This window comes from Haliotis asinina, chromosome 11 (assembly GCF_037392515.1).
Source record: "Haliotis asinina isolate JCU_RB_2024 chromosome 11, JCU_Hal_asi_v2, whole genome shotgun sequence".
NCBI lineage: Eukaryota > Metazoa > Mollusca > Gastropoda > Lepetellida > Haliotidae > Haliotis > Haliotis asinina.
In genome coordinates, this window is record NC_090290.1 from 49,915,745 (window position 1) to 49,939,532 (window position 23,788).

Consider the following 23,788-nt stretch of genomic DNA (forward strand, 5'->3'; position numbering starts at 1 on the left):
CATTTTGAAAAACATCAGTTCACAAGGAGCAATGACTTTCCTGAATCTACAGTGAAATAATTCCAAAAGATTAACTCTTAATCAGGTTAAAGAAGGATTAAACAACTACCTGAACCTTAATGAAGTTAATCACAGCAGCTAGTGCACCAAATCTGACGAAATGACAAAAGGCATTTGGCAATATGACCGGTATTCCTGCATATACAGAGAATTGTTATGAGGCCCTTCATGAATTTAATTTGTTATATGTGGTCACCAGAAACATTAACAAATACTAACCATTTTTTAAGGGAGAATGCTTTTCTTGAGCCCTTATGTTCAAAGTGAGATATGCAAGAATTGAACATGTATTACCCTTGCGGTAATGCAAGTCATGCTAGTTTGCCATTTGCCATGTTGGTATACAATAACTATTACCTACCAAACTTGAGTGTCACGAGATGAATTGTTATTGCTGTGACAAGGTAACTCTGTCAACATGGACGTTCCATATTGTGTATCAATTACTAACAACGTTTCATTCGTGAATAACTTTTCTTATTCAGCACCCAATATCCGTGACATGTATCACATATTTGCCACATAATGTATTCGTTGCAGCCCTAATGACCAGATAATTTCAACGATTACTCTGAGATGTTAGCACTGGCTTTGTACTCCGCTTGGCATTATATCTCACAAATTTCAGTGATCAATTCTGGCACTCTGGCAATCTTGGGCATTCTGCTGCTGATTCTTATGCTGCTGATCTTATATATTGAGGATCTTATTTTGCTGATCATATATTGCTGATCTTATATTGCTGAGTATATATTGCTGATTCTGCAGGGTAGATATTAAGTGCAGTTCATTGTTCCAAAAGGAAATTTTGCTCACTTTTTATCTCCTTTCTTCTTATCTTCCTTCATGCCTGTACTGACACTGGCACCTGCTGGTTGACCGGATGCCAGGCTGTTCTGTGGATGCAAAATAGATATCATATTTAATATGATAATATAATATTTAATGTCTCCTCCTCATGCAGGAGGATGGTTTAAAGTACAATCAGCCCACACGTTATTTTAGTTTGGGACGGTGATACCTGTAGCTGGACCTGGCAGGAGATTTAAACTCAATGAGTGGTAATGGATACAAGTTGGGACCTCAGTCACTGGGTCTGTGGGCGATCTTGTTTGGGGATCTCAGTCAAAGATCCGTATAGCTGTCTGCATCAGAAGCATCATGGGAGGCAGAAGAAGCCTGTTGCTGTGGGTGTTAGGTTAGGGCCTACAACACTGTGATCCATCTTCATAATATATCAAGGAATGTTAGTCTGTGGAGGAAAGTCTGCTACAGTGTGTACAGCTATTTGTATCAAGTGCAACATGGGAGGCTAGAAGCACCTTGTTGCTAGAGACAAGCCCAGAACCGGATGTACAGGAGAAAATATGCCTCCGAGGTTTTGGTAGACAATGTAAAACTGAAGGGGGAGGGAAATCACGAGGGGCGGATAAACCGAGAAGTGTTTTCTCTAACATATATATCGTCCATGATGGATAATTATATAATGCAGATGATCCTTTAATGAAGCTACATAGAAATAACTAAAACATGTGTAAAATCAACTTAATGACAGTAACTATGTATAGGAGAAAACACGTCTCCGAGGTTTTGGTAGACAATGTAAAACCGAAAGGGGAGGGACCTCCCGAGGGGTGGAGCCCTGAGGGATTTCCCGACACCAATGTTTTACAGTGTCTATCAAAACCGAGGAGAAGTGTTTTCTCCAGGATATATACCGTCAATGATAGGTAATTACAATGTAGATGATCATTTAATGAAGTTACATAACGATAACTGAAGTGCATGTAAAATCAATTTGATGGAAGCAACTATGAATAGATAATTTAACCTCTCCACTTTCATTGGCCCTGTGGCCGTGTGGTAGAGCGTCTGCCTATGGATGTGACATTAGCGGTTCCAATCCTGCTTCGGAAAAAATTTGTGTTGTGAATTTAATCTTGAAGTATATTTTTCAACTGATTTCAAACATTCATGTATCATTTGAATGTTGATGTTCATATAAAGTTAGGAAAAGTAAAACCTGGGAGGCGGTCTAACTAACGAAAAGCAAAACCTGGGAAGAGGTCTTTCTAGCGAAAAGTAAAACCTGTCCCTCCAAAACAAAAACCTCAAATGTGGTTATTCTGGGAAAACAAAGAGATGACCTAATATGTAGTGAGAAGCACACTTTAGGTTTATATGTTCAGTTTAAATGGGATTATTTGTTACTATTCAGAGTCAAAGTTGGGTCCTATGAAACTCTGAACAATATTCCAGTAATATGAAGAAATGTCAGTTTGTCAGAGCCTGAAGCACCGCAGGTCTCAGACAGTCATCATTCTGGTAAACCTACAAGCAAAAGGGTGAACAGCAAATCAAGCCCTGGATGACAGATGGAAACCTACCTCCAATCCAGCCATGAAGGCATCCAGGGGGTCATCACTGTCACTGTCGTTGCGGTTGGTGCCGGGGCTCCCAGGGGCCGGCTGGTAGTCCAAACCAGACTCCTCTTCATCATCATCAAAATACCTGCAACATGACACAATCACATCACCAAATGTCAGTCACTCCCAGAATATTTTTCATCTAACACAGCAGGAACTTTGGTATTGTTTCAAATGAAATTAGTTGCATTATCTGGAATAGTATTGGCTGATGTATCTAAAACAAAAGTAAACATTATCAACCCAAAGGCTTTGATCTTGTGATATGTGGGGCAGCTAGGTAGCCCAGTGGTTACAGTACTCACTCATCACGTCGAAGATTTAGCTGACACAAGTTACAAGTCAGTCCCAAAACAAATCTCAGTGCTCACTACTGGCACACAAAGATCAGAAGACAGTGTATTACTGATCAGGACAACCATTCATGACAAATATAATGACTAGCAAGAAGAAGACAATGGCCTGTCAGAAACAGTTCTCACAAGCTTCATGGAACTAGCATGAAACTGGCAACATCCATTCCAGAGCTCACTTTGAAAAATATTGAATAGATAAAATATATTCTAAATTTTACACCTGACAAAATACTAGGGAGTGTGATAGCAGATATTGCATGGTTGATTAAGAGATGTTAACCTACTTGCACCAGAAGCAACCTAAGATGAAAACCTAGTCACACCAGAAACAACCTAAGATGAAAACCTACCTGCACCAGAAGCAACCTAAGATGAAAACCTACCTGCACCAGAAGCAACCTAAGATGAAAACCTACCTGCACCAGAAGCAACCTAAGATGAAAACCTACCTGCACCAGAAGCAACCTAAGATGAAAACCTACCTGCACCAGAAGCAACCTAAGATGAAAACCTACCTGCACCAGAAGCAACCTAAGATGAAAACCTACCTGCACCAGAAGCAACCTAAGATGAAAACCTACCTGCACCAGAAGCAAACTAAGATGAAAACCTACCTGCACCAGAAGCAACCTAAGATGAAAACCTAGCCGCACCAGAAGCAACCTAAGATGAAAACCTAGCCGCACCAGAAGCAACCTAAGATGAAAACCTACCTGCACCAGAAGCAACCTAAGATGAAAACCTAGCCGCACCAGAAGCAACCTAAGATGAAAACCTAGCCGCACCAGAAGCAACCTAAGATGAAAACCTAGCCGCACCAGAAGCAACCTAAGATGAAAACCTACCTGCACCAGAAGCAAACTAAGATGAAAACCTACCTGCACCAGAAGCAACCTAAGATGAAAACCTAGCCGCACCAGAAGCAACCTAAGATGAAAACCTACCTGCACCAGAAGCAACCTAAGATGAAAACCTACCTGCACCAGAAGCAACCTAAGATGAAAACCTACCTGCACCAGAAGCAAACTAAGATGAAAACCTACCTGCACCAGAAGCAACCTAAGATGAAAACCTACCCGCACCAGAAGCAACCTAAGATGAAAACCTACCTGCACCAGAAGCAACCTAAGATGAAAACCTACCTGCACCAGAAGCAACCTAAGATGAAAACCTACCTGCACCAGAAGCAACCTAAGATGAAAACCTAGCCGCACCAGAAGCAACCTAAGATGAAAACCAAGCCGCACCAGAAGCAACCTAAGATGAAAACCTAGCCGCACCAGAAGCAACCTAAGATGAAAACCTAGCCGCACCAGAAGCAACCTAAGATGAAAACCTACCTGCACCAGAAGCAACCTAAGATGAAAACCTACCTGCACCAGAAGCAACCTAAGATGAAAACCTAGCCACACCAGAAGCAACCTAAGATTAAAACCTACCTGCACCAGAAGCAACCTAAGATGAAAACCTAGCCGCACCAGAAGCAACCTAAGATGAAAACCTACCTGCACCAGAAGCAACCTAAGATGAAAACCTACCTGCACCAGAAGCAACCTAAGATGTAAACCTACCTGCACCAGAAGCAAACTAAGATGAAAACCTAGCCGCACCAGAAGCAACCTAAGATGAAAACCTAGCCGCACCAGAAGCAACCTAAGATGAAAACCTAGCCGCACCAGAAGCAACCTAAGATGAAAACCTACCTGCACCAGAAGCAACCTAAGATGAAAACCTAGCCGCACCAGAAGCAACCTAAGATGAAAACCTACCTGCACCAGAAGCAACCTAAGATGAAAACCTACCCGCACCAGAAGCAACCTAAGATGAAAACCTACTTGCACCAGAAGCAAACTAAGATGAAAACCTACCTGCACCAGAAGCAAACTAAGATGAAAACCTAGCCGCACCAGAAGCAACCTAAGATGAAAACCTACCTGCACCAGAAGCAACCTAAGATGAAAACCTAGCCGCACCAGAAGCAACCTAAGATGAAAACCTACCTGCACCAGAAGCAACCTAAGATGAAAACCTAGCTGCACCAGAAGCAACCTAAGATGAAAACCTAGCCGCACCAGAAGCAACCTAAGATGAAAACCTAGCCGCACCAGAAGCAACCTAAGATGAAAACCTACCTGCACCAGAAGCAAACTAAGATGAAAACCTACCTGCACCAGGAGCAAACTAAGATGAAAACCTACCTGCACCAGAAGCAAACTAAGATGAAAACCTAGCCGCACCAGAAGCAACCTAAGATGAAAACCTAGCCGCACCAGAAGCAACCTAAGATGAAAACCTAGCCGCACCAGAAGCAACCTAAGATGTAAACCTACCTGCACCAGAAGCAACCTAAGATGAAAACCTAGCCGCACCAGAAGCAAACTAAGATGAAAACCTAGCCGCACCAGAAGCAACCTAAGATGAAAACCTAGCCGCACCAGAAGCAACCTAAGATGAAAACCTAGCCGCACCAGAAGCAACCTAAGATGAAAACCTAGCCGCACCAGAAGCAACCTAAGATGAAAACCTAGCCGCACCAGAAGCAACCTAAGATGAAAACCTACCTGCACCAGAAGCAAACTAAGATGAAAACCTAGCCGCACCAGAAGCAACCTAAGATGAAAACCTACCTGCACCAGAAGCAACCTAAGATGAAAACCTACCTGCACCAGAAGCAACCTAAGATGAAAACCTAGCCGCACCAGAAGCAACCTAAGATGTAAACCTACCTGCACCAGAAGCAACCTAAGATGAAAACCTAGCCGCACCAGAAGCAACCTAAGATGAAAACCTAGCCGCACCAGAAGCAACCTAAGATGAAAACCTAGCCGCACCAGAAGCAACCTAAGATGAAAACCTAGCCGCACCAGAAGCAACCTAAGATGAAAACCTACCTGCACCAGAAGCAACCTAAGATGAAAACCTAGCCGCACCAGAAGCAACCTAAGATGAAAACCTAGCCGCACCAGAAGCAACCTAAGATGAAAACCTAGCCGCACCAGAAGCAACCTAAGATGAAAACCTAGCCGCACCAGAAGCAACCTAAGATGTAAACCTACCTGCACCAGAAGCAAACTAAGATGAAAACCTAGCCGCACCAGAAGCAACCTAAGATGAAAACCTAGCCGCACCAGAAGCAACCTAAGATGAAAACCTAGCCGCACCAGAAGCAACCTAAGATGTAAACCTACCTGCACCAGAAGCAACCTAAGATGAAAACCTAGCCGCACCAGAAGCAACCTAAGATGAAAACCTAGCCGCACCAGAAGCAACCTAAGATGAAAACCTACCTGCACCAGAAGCAACCTAAGATGAAAACCTACCTGCACCAGAAGCAACCTAAGATGAAAACCTACCTGCACCAGAAGCAACCTAAGATGTAAACCTACCTGCACCAGAAGCAAACTAAGATGAAAACCTACCTGCACCAGAAGCAACCTAAGATGAAAACCTAGCCGCACCAGAAGCAACCTAAGATGAAAACCTAGCCGCACCAGAAGCAACCTAAGATGAAAACCTACCTGCACCAGAAGCAACCTAAGATGAAAACCTAGCCGCACCAGAAGCAACCTAAGATGAAAACCTAGCCGCACCAGAAGCAACCTAAGATGAAAACCTACCTGCACCAGAAGCAACCTAAGATGAAAACCTAGCCGCACCAGAAGCAACCTAAGATGAAAACCTACCTGCACCAGAAGCAACCTAAGATGAAGACCTACCTGCACCAGAAGCAACCTAAGATGAAAACCTACCTGCACCAGAAGCAACCTAAGATGAAAACCTACCTGCACCAGAAGCAACCTAAGATGAAAACCTACCTGCACCAGAAGCAACCTAAGATGAAAACCTACCTGCACCAGAAGCAACCTAAGATGAAAACCTAGCCGCACCAGAAGCAACCTAAGATGAAAACCTACCTGCACCAGAAGCAACCTAAGATGAAAACCTAGCCGCACCAGAAACAACCTAAGATGAAAACCTAGCCGCACCAGAAGCAACCTAAGATGAAAACCTAGCTGCACCAGAAGCAACCTAAGATGAAAACCTACCTGCACCAGAAGCAACCTAAGATGAAAACCTACCTGCACCAGAAGCAACCTAAGATGAAAACCTACCTGCACCAGAAGCAACCTAAGATGAAAACCTAGCCGCACCAGAAGCAACCTAAGATGAAAACCTACCTGCACCAGAAGCAACCTAAGATGAAAACCTACCTGCACCAGAAGCAACCTAAGATGAAAACCTACCTGCACCAGAAGCAACCTAAGATGAAAACCTAGCCGCACCAGAAACAACCTAAGATGAAAACCTAGCCGCACCAGAAGCAACCTAAGATGAAAACCTAGCCGCACCAGAAGCAACCTAAGATGAAAACCTACCTGCACCAGACGCAACCTAAGATGAAAACCTACCTGCACCAGAAGCAACCTAAGATGAAAACCTAGCCGCACCAGAAGCAACCTAAGATGAAAACCTACCTGCACCAGAAACAACCTAAGATGAAAACCTACCTGCACCAGAAGCAACCTAAGATGAAAACCTACCTGCACCAGAAGCAACCTAAGATGAAAACCTACCTGCACCAGATTTCAGATATACGTATTGCAATGTGCGTGATGTGTAATGCAAGAAATACGCTTTTGAATTATTTCATTTAGAATTTCACCCACTCAAAAACTGACTAGCACCTGGTGCAAGTTAGACTAATAACTAGCTTGCACTGTATAACATTGGGTTGCACCAGTGTAAGTAACAAAACACTAAATCATGCCCGGTAAGTCATACCGCCTATTACTGCAGAGCTCTAAATAATTTTTCAAGAATTTGGGTATTTACTCCCATGTCTGTTTGTGTATGAGTAATTGCATTTCACGAGGAGTAACTAGCATTTTGTATACTCCCAGTAGTAAAAAGAATTGAGTACTTTTACACAGTTTCTTATCCTTATTGGGTACTCAACTCCTCTAAATATGTAATTTGGGTACTTACCTCTTCCAAATATGTAGATACAAATACATCTCAGTGGATTAAATGTTCTTAGTAATTGTCATATTGACAAACATTTGACAGCCATTTCTAAATACTGAACATGGAAGTCATGTGACAACTAGAGTAACCGCGGACAAAGGCTTTGGCTACAACAGTGTATGTTTATATAAGCATCTCTTACCATCAGCTAATGCTGTTTTAGAGTTTGTGCGCCACGACGAATCATACGCAAACCAGTTTAGTCATTTGAGTAAAGTATTATAATAAAGCAAAGTAAACCAGAGTAAAGCAAAGTATTATAGACCAGCTGGGTTTTAATTGATTCTTACACGTTTTTTGTACTCACAGATTTGTAATTAATGATGTAAATGTGATTTCTATTGAGTAAAATACGCAAATACGCACCGTATCTGGAGCTCTGTAACTGTCATTTGGAAAAGCACATGTTAAAGGTCACATGTAACCAAAATATCAAACATAATTAAAACACATTTATCACTTATTCATGGACCCGTGAAGGTCCCGGGGTAGAATAGGCCTTCAGCAACCCATGCTTGCCATAAAAGGCGAATCAGCTTGTCGTAAGAGGCGACTAACGGGATCGGGTGGTCAGGCTCGCTGACTTGGTTGACGCGTGTCATCGGTTCCCAATTGCGCAGATCGATGCTCATGTTGTTGATCACTGGATTGTCTGGTCCAGACTCGATTATTTACAGACCGCCGCCATATAGCTGTAATATTGCTGAGTGCGGCGTAAAACTAAACTCACTCACTCACTCACTTATTCATGACATATAATATACATTGCTGCTTTTAAAATAACAAATAAACAAAATTATAAGCGTAAAATCGAGATTCAAAAGTGCAATATTTTGTGCTTGGGCTTACTTCCCCCGAAACGAAGTCCTTGGGAGACCGAACCCAGTCATAGCGGGTGGATGTGCACTCAAGTGTGACGGCGGATTCTGATTGGCCGTTTCATTTGCTGATATGCTGAGGGTTCATTGTGTGTACAGAAAGATGATCTGTTTGATGGGCATTTTAGAAGTATAGCGAGTCACAAGAAAGTAAGATTCTTTATGGATAACAACTTCTTTTTGTGTACTTGATGCGTCGTTTCAGTATGGATTCATACACTGTTGTCAAACAAAATCATACACACTAAAAGAAGTCATTATCCATGAAGAATATATATAGAGATGTTTGGTTTTGAAAATACATGTTCTCTGAATTTGCGCTCGATCCAATCAAAAATCATGTCAGTAGAGATGGTAAACTACTGAGTGGCTGGAATCTGTCATTCGTCCAAGTACAAAGCAGGACTGGAAACTGACAAGAGTTTGCACCAGTTTCCGTCAGATCCAGTCATCCGAAAAAAGTGAATGTAGTTTGTTTGCAACCCACAGACATAAAAACATGTCATGTGTATCACACACATGCCTAATTACATAATGTGGCAGAGACGGGACTCGGGTGCACAAGTCATAAATGAACTTATTTTCTTTATGTCGTATAGTCTGATAGGTGTTAAGTTCAATTTGCACGTGGTCAATGATTGACGTTGTGTACTGCATGCTGTCTTTAGCAGACAGGCAGGCAGACATATAGGTGTGAATAAACCAGACACTGAGCTTTCTCTGTGACAGAGACTGCTCACCACAATCAACAAGTTTTTTTAACTTAACGAGTAGATTATTTACTTGTTTGTGTACACAACCAAGGTTAGACTACTGCTCACGACCTCAAACGCTGGGCATGCATACTGTTTAAAGCTGCGCGAACCTATTCACTGCGCATGCATTATGGATGCAGCGCAGCACAGCTGTTGAAACCAGCATTCCCCCCAGTGCTGGGGGAAATTTAGTGAAACGTTTGAACTCCGATTTCGCGGGCTTTTTTTTAATCGCGTTTTTTTCAACTTTATAGGTTGAATTGGCATTTTTTATGATTTGTTTCGGTAAGTGCATACCGGAAGGTACCAGAATCTGCAAAGTTGTGTTTTATGTTGCATGTGACCTTTAACCATTAAGCATTGCATCATAAGAAAACACATTCCAGCTCTCACTGAATAGATTTGGTCAGCAACATGCTGATAGGTTGCATGAAATGTCATTATGAACAGACTAGTTGTGGGGTGTCCGTAGATACTAGATTAGTTTTAACAAGAATTAAATCTGATTTCATTGAGACTTTCAGACATTGACACAGCAGTACAACAAAAATCACCAAAGTCACATGTCCTTATAAGTGAGTGAAGATGGTTTTAACACCGTTTTCAGCAATAATCCAGAAATATCATGGTGGGGGACACCAGAAATGGGTTTCACACACTGCATCCATGTGGGGAACTGAACCCGGGTCTGAAGCATGACGCCTTAACCACTGGGCTTCTACATAGATGCCAAACCTGAATCTATTGAAAGTTGAGTATTTTTGAAAGCCAGGCCTGAGCACCATAAGGAATGAGTGTGGGTTGTAACATGTATGTGGAAAAACTTCAATAAGCTTTGTCATGAATAACATGCAATATTATACACCATCAAGACCCAAAAGATCCAAAGCTTCTGATGCTTTTACTGGTGTTGACTCAAACAAATAACAGATGACTTACAAAACTGTATACCACAAAATAAGTTTCAGTATTTTGGTAATAAATCGGAGTGTGTTGAAGACAAATCAGAGAGTAGATTTTGCATTTGAAAATCAGAGTAACTCCATCAAAATCAGAATAACTCCATAAAAATGGGAGTAATCCCAAAAAAATTGTAGTGGTTGGCATGTCCACTAACCCCTCCCTTGCCTAAGACATAAATCATCACCTACAAAACCCTGGTGACAGTCGTTTACTCTCTACAACCCTGACTTTGTGACTCAGATGTACAAAAAAAACTCTATGCATTTAATTATCAGGTGCAGTTCGCATTACAACTCTTGTTAGTTATACCAGAATGGTGTCACTGTCACGTTAACAGATAACAGCTGTTTGACTCCAACAACACAGAGTTTGCAAAAAGAAATGATTGAGCACGCAATTTTAAAACAAAAAATTGGTATAAATATTCACAGAATAGTTCCTGGTATGCTTTGGTTTATGTGAAAATAGTCTAGAGATTTTTTCTCATGATGGGGTACATCAGAAACGGGCTTCACCCACTGTACTCATGTGGAAAATCAAACCTGTGTTTTCAGCATGAAGAGCAATCACTTTAACCACTGGACTACCCAACCGCCCCTCATATTGATGTCTGCGCAAATTGTTGAAAAGAAAGGATGACAAAATTTTTGTTCATTTCGTGAGTTTGTAGTTGACTGACTGGTCTTAAATTTCCATGGTATTTCCTGTTACACAAGTCAGTATTTATACAGAGACCAATGTTCTCTCATGTAACAGTTTGGTAAAAGGTGACAAAAGCTGCAATGAGATGATGATTGTGACAGCTCCCATGAGTGATAAGGGTTTACCATGCTTTGATCAGCAGAGATGGAAACAATCCTTTGTCTGACGTTCCAGTCCATTGTTTTTGGTCAGGCAAGCAAAATTGTATATCAAGCTGATGTCCAGTTGATGTTATAATGTTAATTAGGTTGTTAAATGTTTATTACAAAATGAACAAGAAAATCAGTCTGTATGGTGGAAACATTATCAGGGTGAGTGATCTTACATGTGTCACTTTAGCGGAGTACACTAGCTATTTCAAAGTCATTTCCACCCCTGAAGGGTGACTTGTGATGAATAGAATTTCTCTGAGGTGTTTGCAAGCATTCATTAAAAGTTGCTGATGTTGGTATTTCCACATCTGAACAGTATTCAGTTTAATCTTGGCAGAAAGCAAGTGTCTAAGTAAACTTAGTCCCTGTGTTATTCCTTACACTCCTACACAAGGTCTGTCAAAACCTAGTAGGAGGTCGCGTCAGATAACCTTTGAGATTGACCATTCAGAACACAGCTTACCAAATCACAAAAGTGGACATTCTCAAATACCTTTTGAACTTTTAACCACGCAAAGGTTTGTACCCGAACAATTCTGAATGCTATTTTCCCTACGACCACTTCCGGGTGACGCACATGGAGCTCAACATAACAGTCGCTGAAAATAGAGTTTGGGGCAATATTCATGGATGTCAGCTTGTGGAAATATTACCTAATTCTAACTATGTCAAGAGAAACCAAAAAGCGTATATACTGCAGATCAAATATCAGCGTTATTTTTTGGTTCTTGGTTCTTGACAGATCAGTGATTGGTGTATCATGTAAGTCCCACCAAACCCTAAACAGTAGCCCTTGTCTGACTGGTTCAATCCGTTTAGCCGTCTCGCATTTGATTGGAGGTCGCTCAAAGGTTACCTGACGCGACCTCCTACTAGGTTTTGTTAGGCCCAGTGTAGGAGTGTAACAAATAACACTGGGGCTAAGTTTACTTAGACTGGTCAGAAAGTCTGAGATGTTTTACTTTTGTGAAGCCCATGAGGACATGTTGAAATGTGATCAGGGTGCCCTTGTACAAAACAACTCTAGACCTCTGACCGTCATAACTCTGTGTAAAATATAGAACTTATGATGATTTTAACACTTTTATAGCTTCATACAACAGCATCCAGGACCAATAGAGATTCAAACCCAAACCCAAAAGCACATGCAGAAACAAAATCAGACTGCAGTTTAGGATTTAACCGTATGCCAGAGTATTACACAGGAATGGAAATAATCCATTGCCTAAAGTCCCAGTCCACTGGGGTTTTTTCCTGTCAGTCAAACAAATTTGTATATCACGCTGTACAAGACTCAAGTTGAGTTTCCAATGTTCATTATGTTGCTTATTTAAAACCGACTCGAAAATCAGTTATTTTACATGTGCCACTGTACCTGAATATACTAGCAATCTGAAAGTCATTACCACCCTTAATTACAAGAACATCAGTGTTTTGCCCTCGGTTTGGTATTTCGTAATTTGAGACAGTGGAAGCTGTCCAATCCGTCGAAACTGAAGAAATAATCCAGTTGAAGAGCTGACATGGTTACCTACGAGCTGAACTGAACTCTCTCATATACATTGTTGTACCACATGGTTCTCTCAATAACTGCACACACTGACAGTAGAAGATAAAGATTTCAGCTCATATTCGCAAATTGAACATCCCTCATGAGTGACGTTTTTCAGTAATTACATGTACAAATATACCCATACTGAACAAAAATGAAATTTCTGGCTGACCCCTCACCACTGCATTTTCGATTTTTGCACTGCCATTTTAATAATCTTTTCTAAAATGTCTAGATAAGGTATCATTTTGTCGAAATCTAGGTGTTCTGTAAGGTTTAAGTCTTGTCAGTTTTCTGTGTTATGATCATACCTCATAAACCAAAGCCTAGAGACCTCAACATGTACCGTACTGTGGTAAGAGCATACTGTTTCACCCCTAGTGCCAAAGTGCAAAACAACCCTTGTTTAACAACTAGATCTAAGTCTATGTTAAAGTATAGGAGTTACAATGGAGTTATGATGACTTAAAACTAAGACCATTTTGGACAGGGACACAAGCACAAAAAAATGCAGCATGACTGACAGGGTCATCTGTGCCCTGAATATTAATCATAATAATAACAACACTACTGAATCAGTTAAAAAATACTGAATACAACAATTCAAAGGCATTTCAATGGATTGTTCAGACAATTATCAAGAATGGCCATTAGGGCTGCAATGATTCACCCAGACCTCGATTCAATTTGATTTTCGATTTAGTTATATCAGTAAAAACATCAGATTTCATTTAACGCTCTGAGTTGGCTTTTTAAGTATGAATCCATCGTCAACTTGGTAAAGTCTACTAACAACAATTCTCACTGGATAAATAGCCCTGTCTTAACCAATCATGTTTCGCCTTATTTCATTGGCCAAAACTTCTCAAATTGGGAGTCAAACTAAGTTCTGTCTGTGTGCAAATAATTTAAATAATTTAATTTAAATTCAACTACTGAATGGAAATTATGATAATGGTTGTCGAAAATCTAAATTAAAGTGTCACATTTGATTTTCGATGAATCAAACCGAATCACTGCAGCCCTCATGGCCATGCCAAGGTCACTTACTCTTCTTCGCTCTTGACCCTCTTCTTGCCCAGGTTCATGTGGTATCCGAGTGTTCGACCCGGCATGTAGGTACTGGAGTTTCCAGCCATTCCAGGCACTCCGGCAAACCCAGAGAGGGCCTTGGGCTGTCCGCCATCTTCCTTCTTTCCTAGGGCAAATCCTCCAAACCCAAAGCCTCTAGGTCTGCCGTCACCACCCTTGTGAAACATCCTTTCACCGCCCTGTAACAATTTCACTGTAGATTAGCAGTTTCTCCTCTGTAAATGACATGGTGCACAAATTATCTCACACACAAAATGTGCATCCTTTGTGACATTTTCAAGGTCATGAGTGAGTGACAGTTTAGTTTTACACTGCACACAGCGATATTTCAGCTACATGGCAGCGATTTGTAATTAACCCTTAATCAACAGCATGAGCATCGATCTAAGCAGTTGTGATATAATGTTACATGTCAACCAAATCAGTGGGTCTGACCACATGGCCCCCTCATTCACATCTTATGACAAGCATGGGTTTCTGAAGACCAGTTTTGGCTCGAATCTTCACTGGTTTGATTTTCAAGGTAATGACAATGCATTTCAAGGCTACAGACAGGTGAGGAGATATGAGAGATTACTATTGTTACAATAGTTGTTGTTGTTGTTGTTGTTGTTGTTGTTGTTGTTGTTGTGTAATGTTGCTCTCAGCAATAACCCAGCTAAATGATGCTCACAGCAATAACCCAGCTAAACGTTGCTCTCAGAAATAACCCAGCTAAATGCTTCTCTCAGAAATAACCCAGCTAAATAACTGAGTCTCGATCAGACAAGCTGGTCACTGACATAATGATCATCTCCGCAACTGGAGTACAATGACTTCATCAACCAAGTATACATTTATAGAATGTGACATGCATGCTAGTATGTTTATGTGTGTGGCTGCTTCTACTAACCCTTTTCAATGTCAGATTTATAGCACCATAAAAATGAAAAACCACAAACACAGTTACTGAATTAGGAAATCAATCAGTGTGTTGACAGTTTTGTCTTTTACTGTGATTAACAGATTTCTACGAACAATATACCTTAACCAGATGTGGCATAGAAACCTAAAAGAAATATGACAGCTTCTGCATCTATATTTACTAAACTCGGAGCCAGGCATTTTTACATTAATTCTTCAATTCCTAATGTGCAGTGATATCACAGTGACTACATCATATAGTGAGTGAGTGAATTTAGTTTTACACTGCACTCAACAGTGTTCCAGCAATATGGAAGCAGTCTGTAAATAATCAAGTCTGGACAATCCAGTGGTCAACAGCATGAGCATCAATCTGTGCAATTGGGAACCAATGACATGTGTCAACCAGGTAAGCGAGCCTGACCACCCAATCCAATTAGTCACCTCTTACATCAAGCATTGTCGCCTTTTCTGGCAAGCATGGGTTGCTTAAAGCCTATTCTACCCTGGACCCTCATGGGTCGATGCCACCATATAGCCCAGTGGGGTAGCCTCGTGGATTAAGTGTCCGCTCTTCATGCTGAAGACCATGGCTTGATTCCCTACATGGGACCTATTTCTGGTGTCAAATGCGTGGTACCACTTGAAGGAGCACAAAATCATACTCAATTACATAGGGTGAGGGATGACCAAAATATTTCATGATTGGAAACATCATCAAAGAATTTTTAACATCAATGTCATCAATACTAAAAAGTTAATCAACTATTGACCTCTATGATCTATATCAGTACTAGTGTTGGGAATTGGTTGAAATCTCACAATTGATGTTTGCTTCCTTACCAACAAACAATCATCAAAAACAACTGATTAGCATCATTTTTCAGATTTTCCAGTTCATGTTGTTATTGCAGATATATATAACATGATACAACATACTACATAAACTTAATGGAGTCTTCAAGATATATTCAGTGATGACTTTTCAGTTTGCAAAGTGAGTTTTCTAGGAATTTCCAGACCCTGACAACTTTGAAGATATGTTCCACTGTCAAGCGTTTCAAAGATTAAAGCAATTGTTCAAAAATTGTTTGTGTTTGACAATGAGAAAATGTCATCGATTGCTTGGTCACTTGGTCACTGCTACCAATCTTCTATTATTTCATTTCATCGGAACACCTCCAATCAATAGCAAGCCCTGTATAATGATATGAAATACCTAAACAATGTTTTTTCATGTTTCATATTTTCACTTGCACTTTTAATCATACTAAAGTTTTATGTGGTTAGTTATTTTAGTAATTACTCAAAATAACCTTTGAGTTAAGGATTCTAAAGAGAGCTAGTACAAAACAGTACAGTAACTGCCGTCTACGTTCACTTCTACCCACTGAAACTCACTAAACAAGAAAGGCAAGAAACAGGTCACATACAAAACCCTGTATATGTCACTATGTAAAGTTTCACAACTTTGGGATACAAGTCATGTACTTATTAAAGTGTCATTAACATTGAGGATACTCAGAGAGACAGTACAATATAATTCTGCACTACCATTCATGTTCATTCAGGCAAATATAGAAGTAACACACAAAATCCCACAAATACTACAATGTGCATTGACTCATGTATTTGGATACGAGTTGAGAAAGTGGGTATGTGTCATATATCATCAACCATGTTGTTTTTTTCCCCAAGACCTAGTTAGTTCGGAGTGTTGCTCGCTTACGTTTCAGATCTAGTATAAATTACATGCATGGATACGCTGACTCACCAAACCTGTACCTGAAAAGTGCACCATGATAAATAATGGACTGGGTACAGATCTCAGTTTCCAAGCATACTTTCAAATATTATGAATTTTGCTATTAAGAGTAACAATATAGAAAATGTGAAAACATACTTTAGGTAATAAATTGTCTTGTACTTGGTAGATCATGGAGATGAACTGATATGACTGAATTATGTACTACATTTTTTTTCACATGTATCTCACCCTGAATATGAGGTCAGTCATTTTTCAATCCATGTAGGGTGCAAAAATCACAATTTCACACCCTGAAATCACCCAGGTGTTGTGTGCATTACATCCCTTTCCCATAAATGAAGGAGCTTTGGACCTAGGATGTATTATTTTCAGCAATACAGCCCATGGTCACACTGTATTGGTCTGTCTCCTATTCTTGCGGGTTTCCTGTTCTTGCGGTAAGAATGTTTTCTGCCAAGATCGCTGATGCGCAATACTTAGAGGTTGTTCACATCACTCACCGGTAACTAAGAAGTGGCACATACATGTGAACGATAAAAATTTTGCAGTCTAACGAATACTTGTGAGTTTTCACCAACTAGGAAAAATCATGACCTTTTCCCATCCTTTCCGACAGGATTCTTCTTCTTTATACTTAAATGTTACTTCTTCTGTATGTCAAGAGATTGGGATTAAGTCAGTGGAAGACAACCTTGTTTTTCACCAAGCTCAAGAGTGTTAATACACCTGGTGGATCAAGCAGTTGATAGATGCACATGTTTGAGGAGGAGTCTCTTCATTTAAAATCAACAAGCATTCATAAGCATTCAAACATAAGAACTGTTTGTATTATTTTTTCAGCTGATATTCCTAAGTACCGCGAGAATAGGAAACGCCAGTATACTTCACATTCTGTTATAACACAAATCGCAAGTTTTTCATTTTGTTTTCCTCTTACTCTAGATCAACGGCGTTATTCTATTAGGCCTAAGCACATCGCTGAAAAGAGATGTGTTCTGTAAATTGTGTTAGTCTTTTCCACAGGCATGGCAATATTGCTTTCCTTAGGATTTTGAGTCGCACTTGTGGTCAATGTGTAGGGTATCGATTCGGCGATAATAACACCAAACGTTGACACTAAATCAGTCATTTATTAGATGTGTGAGGTGCAAGTTAAATATAAGTGATCATACCCCGCTTATTTTATCAGCCATCGATGAAAAGAGTCACAAATCTCACACATCAACAAAGATCTGTAAGAGACGAAGCATAACAGTTACTTCCCTTGGATAAACTCCGTTTTCTGTAGCGATCTGTAACGGTGTTGCTGTGAGTTTTGAAAACACGGTAATTTTGCAGTCGGTCTCACAGTCCCAGAATCACATTACTTTGCCTACAGCCAAGCCTTCTCAGCTGTGCGAAAACCTTGTTAAAATGAAGGAAGTCTAGATTTCTTGAGGTTCCGGATCTTTTGTTTCCTTGGGACTCCTTTTCAATCAAAATGGGTTTTTTCGCTACTAGTTTATACATTCAGAGATTGTAGCATTAGTCTGCTATGTTACCTTCGGAATAATATTAAAAAGGCGACTGTCGACCTGAAACTGTTTGACGTTCATTGCCAAATCTTGTTTTTACATGTGTTTTTTCTCTCTCTCTCTCTTTTCATTTTAGACAGCTTCACATTCAAGCAACATAGTGAGATTCTTATTTTTCATGGCATGGCCTATTACCGTTATCTATTAGTCGTAACTCATAGTCGGTATAGGTCCTGTATAACTATTACTTGGGATACTCTACAACCTCTATATAGGCTCCCTGCTATTACTAAGCAGCTTCCAAGATCTCTTACTCGCGATATCCGAGACTGGGCCCAACTTAATTACTTCCGGTACCAGATGTGAAACGATGAGTTACCTTTTCGCAAATTAGACTGTTGTAAGACACACGACACAGAGCAGGATTATTTACCAGCTGATGAATGGAATACGATTTCTTTTATGTGGATATTGATGTATACTTTCCTGAACAAGGTAGTAGCCTGACATTGTTGCTGTAAAATTAGTCTGTTTTACATTCATTATTTGCATTTTGTGTTAATTTATTTGTTGTAGCTTTCAGCAGAATCTGTATGACAGAAAACACACACTAGATCGTGTATGTGTGTGAAATAGGATCCACATTTGCAATCTATACAATGCATAAATGTTGCTGTTATTTTAGAAATTTATTATAAGTATAAGCAGATCGTGTGTTCTTTCTGTAAAAATGAATTCACCCTAGTTGATCTGTCTATAATTAAACTCCCAATTGCGCATACGGACTGCGCGACAGAGGTCACGAACCAGTCACGAAATCTGGGATATCATCCGGGTACTCACGGGAGAAAAACAATAACAGAAGTTTACACCAGTCCACGGAAATTGCTCCGCATCAGTGCCCCTTTAACACCTATCAGACTATGCGCCATAAACAAAACAAATTGATTTAGGACTCGTGCACCCGAGACCAGTCTCTGCCACATTATGTAATTAGGCAGGTGTGATACTTGTACACATGACAAGTTTTTATGTCTGTGGGTTGCAAACAAACTACATTCATTTTTATCGGATGACTGGATCTGACGGAAACTGGTGCAAACTCTTTCAAGTCCTGCTTTGTACTTGGACGAATGACACTTTCCAGTCACGCAGTAGTTCACCATCTCTGCTGAGATGATTTTTGATTTAATCGAACTCAAATTCAGAGAACGTGTATTTACAAAACCCAACATCTCTATATACATTCACTAGGGATAACAACTTATTCTAGTGTAAATGATTTTGTTTGACAACGGTATATGAATCCATACTGAAACGATGCATCCAGTACAATAAAAGAAGTTGTTATCCATAAAGAATCTTACTTTCTTCAGACTAGCCATACATATAAAAGGCCATCAAACAGATCATCTTTCTGTATAGACACACAATAAGCCCTCAGCGTATCAGCAAATGAACCAGCCAATCGGAAGTCGTCGTTACCCTTGAGTGCAGAGCCACCCGCTATGACTGGATTCGGTCTCCCGAGGGCTTCGTTTCGAGGGAAGTAAGCCCAAGTACAAAATATTGCACTTTTGAATCGCGATTGTACGCTTATTATTTTGTTTATTCGTTTTTAACAAGCAGCAATGTATATTAGATGTCATGAATAGGTGATAATTGTGCTTTAATTATGTTTGATGTTTTGGTTGCATGTGACCTTTAACTTAAACAGCTGCACACTCGTTGCCTTAACGGTCTGATCAGGTCATGGAGACTCAGTTGTGTTTGAAATCGTAGGTTGAATGCCTTCATTTACAGCATATGTCGATAGTGAAGTATAATAAATTCCTTCAACACTGCAATTCTTTCATTACATTTCGAATACGTCTTCAGAGAATGATGACTGCCTTGGAAACCATTTTTGTGTTATATTTTTTCTGCTCAGTCTCTTTGCTAAGATTATAGTATATGCCTTTCGATATTTTTGTTCATATGTCTCATTCATTCACTTAGTTGCACTTGATATTTTCAATTATTTGTGATAAAAAATGGATACTAAATTTTCGTTTAGCCTCAGACTTTCCGCCCTTTCCCGAACAGATTCGTTTCTTTTACCTCGCTACGCCAGTTAATGATCTAACACAACACAGACGAACGGCATATTTGTATCACTACATTGTGAAGGCTTTTCTGAATTAATAAAAGTGTCACTGGCAACAGCCGCACTCTGTCTCTATTAATTAAAAAACTATCGCGCACAAAATGAATTATCTGATATTCGGATAGCTTTTGCAGTGGTTTTAAAGTTATCTAGAAAATAGAATTCAAAGGATGATTATTAAAGCCAGTAGTGTCTGGTGTACCACAAGGATCCGTTCTAGGCCCGCTGTTGTTTAATGTTTATGACATCGATATAGCTCTAGTCGTATGAATATTTGAAGTTGTTGAAGACCATCTCACTGAAGCTGGATCTCTTATAATGATTGGGTAGATAGCTTGGCTTAGTTAAAGCGTTCCCTCGTAATGCCGAAAACCCTGTTTTGATTCCCTACATGGGTTAATGTATGAAGCCCATATTGCCGAAATATTGCTAAAGGCGGTGTAATATATAAATAGTTCGGGGCGAAAGTGTGCTTTATTACACTATACATGGTGGTAGAACGAACTGTATTTCTTTTCTAAGATGCCGTATTTAATAATTTCTAATCCTAATAATAATTTTCTAAGCACAGGGTAAACTGACGCGCTGTTCTTTTGACGTGTCAACCCCCTACGTTAAGACAAACGTTACTAGAGAAACAAATGATGAACAGTTTGGTGAAGGTTTATGTTCGGGTTAAATATCTTCTCTAGATTATTTTAATTACATCTGTGATTCTCTTAAACCATACAAGGCAAAATGACCGTCTCATTTCTACCACCAATGAAAGTTTAGATCAGTACATTCAGCTGAAGCTGACTAGTCATGCGACATTCCACGATTGCATTGTCGGAAAATATAAACATAATGTTTCCACCGGTGATGTTAGCTGTTTGATGCAACTGCAAACCAAGAAACGGGATGCGACGAAGCAGTTTACTGTGGGAGGTTGGCAACTGACATCCAACGTGACTTCGGTTACATTCATTCGTAACTACTCGCCTCTTTCCGTAACCTGCTTTCCGGCATGACCCGAGTAGTTACGAATGCGGTTACTTTGTGACGTAATGCAAAAAAGTTCGATTACGAGGGGGCAGACTGGAATGGCGCACTGACGTCACCACATTGTGACGTAATGCAAAATGTGCACATTATCGTCTGATAAAGTATTGTCGGCGCCTTTGATCTTTCACAGAAGCATCTTACATACATACATACATACACTAGTAACTGCTTCTGTAAATGGTGGAATAAATTTCTCTTTGTACATTACAGCATTGATAATTCTTTCATCGATATAATTATTTATTCAAGAACAGATATTTCACAAGTAATGGCATGACAAGATATTGTCTTATAAATGATACACCCGATTAATGAATTGAGTAACAGATATATCGTGTTCAAATTAATGACATCTGAAAACAAAGTGTTTACATGCAAAATACTCGATGAATACATAAAACATTTTAAAAATTCACATTATTAAATCAAGTATTTTATAAAAATAAATACCATGAACCTAATGAGAAGCAATGGTTGGTGTCTAGGACTCGTGAAGGTTAGAATTGATCCTCAACAACCCATGATTGTCGAAGGAGACGACTAACAGGATTGGTCGAAGGAGACGACTAACGGGATTGGTCGAAGGAGACGACTAACGGGATTGGTTGGTCAGGTTTCTTGCCTTGATTGACAAATGCTATCGTTTCCCAGTTGCGTAGATCGATGCTCATGCTGTTGATGACTGGATTAATTGTCTGGTATGGATTCGATCATTTACAGACCGCTGCCAGCTACAGCGGGAATGTAACCGAATGCGACGATAAACAATAACCAAACCAAACCACACTACGTGACATATCTATTCTGGTCTGCCAGTTCATTGTTTTCACTCTTCATGCCGAGACCCTTGTTCGATTCCAACATTGGAACAATGTGTAAAGCCAGTTTCTGGTGTCCCCTGCCGTGATATCGCTGGAATATCACAAACGGCGTTTGTTAGGACATATTTTACTCAATGTTGAAAGGGAGTAGGCACAAGTAATGTAACTTGTTACTGCCCGCTTCTATGAGAAACATGAACAATAGTGAACGGACATACAGGTTGTTCAGCCTGACCTGATCAAGAGAATACTAATACATTGCATGACCATGTCCCAACCGGTTGGGTCTATTACTGTGAAGGGGTGTGCCTTTGTCGGGTGATTAATTTGTCCGAACAGCCGAGGCAAGATTGCCGTTTGACATCTAAGTGTCCAGAAATCGTCAGCAATGTCCTCACTTTCTTTAAACGGCTCGATGGAGCGTCCCTATTTAATGAAGTTAACTCGACCAGCCGTTTTTGCCTCTTGACCTCCCGGGTCATGCATATGTAGATTAGCTCAGGTCAAGCTGGACAACCTGTAATGAACGGACATAATAGTATTAAGACATATCATCCATTAATCGAAGCTCTTACTGCGTACAATGTATTTATGTACATGATTAAAAAGATATTTTGATTAATAGTATTTGACAGAGCAGTGTTTCCGTAAAGAATGCTATCAATGACAAAGTGAATTTTTGAGTGTTCAAAGTGTTGCTTCAGGTCAAAACGACAGCTGACAGAGTTTTGGACATTTTAAAAAGATCCAAGGATTTACGCAAACAGCGTAAAATCATGCTCGCTCGCTTACTCACTCACTTATTTCTACTCCACTCACTCTCTCAGATTACCGTTACTCACTATGACAGTACAGAATATATCGTGGCCCGATCAATCATACAACAGTGCATAACATGACATTAACATAATATAATGATTCCGTTGTAGTTGTTACATCTGTAGTATCAATAGTGTCAGCCTGGATTGTGTGGGCAGGAGGACGAGATACAGATGTTGCAGGGCTCTTCCTTATAAGGGTAACCCTGTGGAACGTTGAAGATTCCAGACATAACCAGCACATGTCTGCAATTCTGTCCCACGAGTACAAGGGTAAGTATACTGTCGAGGATCAGTGAGGTCATTTCGGAAGGTATCTCAGTTGTCACTTATTCCGTAAACAACGGGGTAGTATTTTATCTGTCATCATTACTAGACGTGTTTTGCCATCATTCATTTAGTGAAGTATCTGTTATATGTCATCCCGTGAAGTTTCTGGCATCAGTCATTCCATGACGTGCTTCGTCATCAGTCAGTCCGTTAAGCACCTCGTCGTCAGTCATTTCGTTAAGTACCTCGTCATCAGTCATTCCGTTAGGTACCTCGTCATCAGTCATTCCGTGAGGTATCAGTCATTCCGTGAGGTACCTCGTCATCAGTCATTCCGTGAAGTACCTCGTCATCAGTCATTCCGTGAAGTACCTCGTCATCAGTCATTCCGTTAGGTACCTTGTCATCAGTCATTCCGTCAGGTGCTTCGTCATCAGTCAGTCCGTTAAGTACCTCGTCATCAGTCATTCCTTTAAGTACCTCGCCATCAGTCATTCCTTTAAGTACCTCGTCATCAGTCATTCCGTGAGGTATCAGTCATTC

General features: G+C 40.2%; 1 protein-coding gene across 1 annotated transcript in view; it reads right to left on the bottom strand.

Moving 5' to 3' along the window:
* The window catches only part of LOC137255669 (ATP-dependent RNA helicase DDX42-like), a 39,233-nt gene extending 21,326 nt beyond the window's left edge, over positions 1–17,907 (bottom strand). Inside the window, exons 1-4 of the mRNA XM_067793148.1 lie at positions 17,805–17,907; positions 13,920–14,140; positions 2,448–2,571; positions 877–956 (exon numbers count right to left, since the gene is read on the bottom strand). Of these exons, the coding sequence (XP_067649249.1) occupies positions 877–956; positions 2,448–2,571; positions 13,920–14,140; positions 17,805–17,825 (446 nt within the window). The 5' untranslated portion in view covers positions 17,826–17,907. The remainder of the gene's footprint in view (positions 1–876; positions 957–2,447; positions 2,572–13,919; positions 14,141–17,804) is intronic.
* Between the last annotated feature and the right edge of the window lie 5,881 nt (positions 17,908–23,788).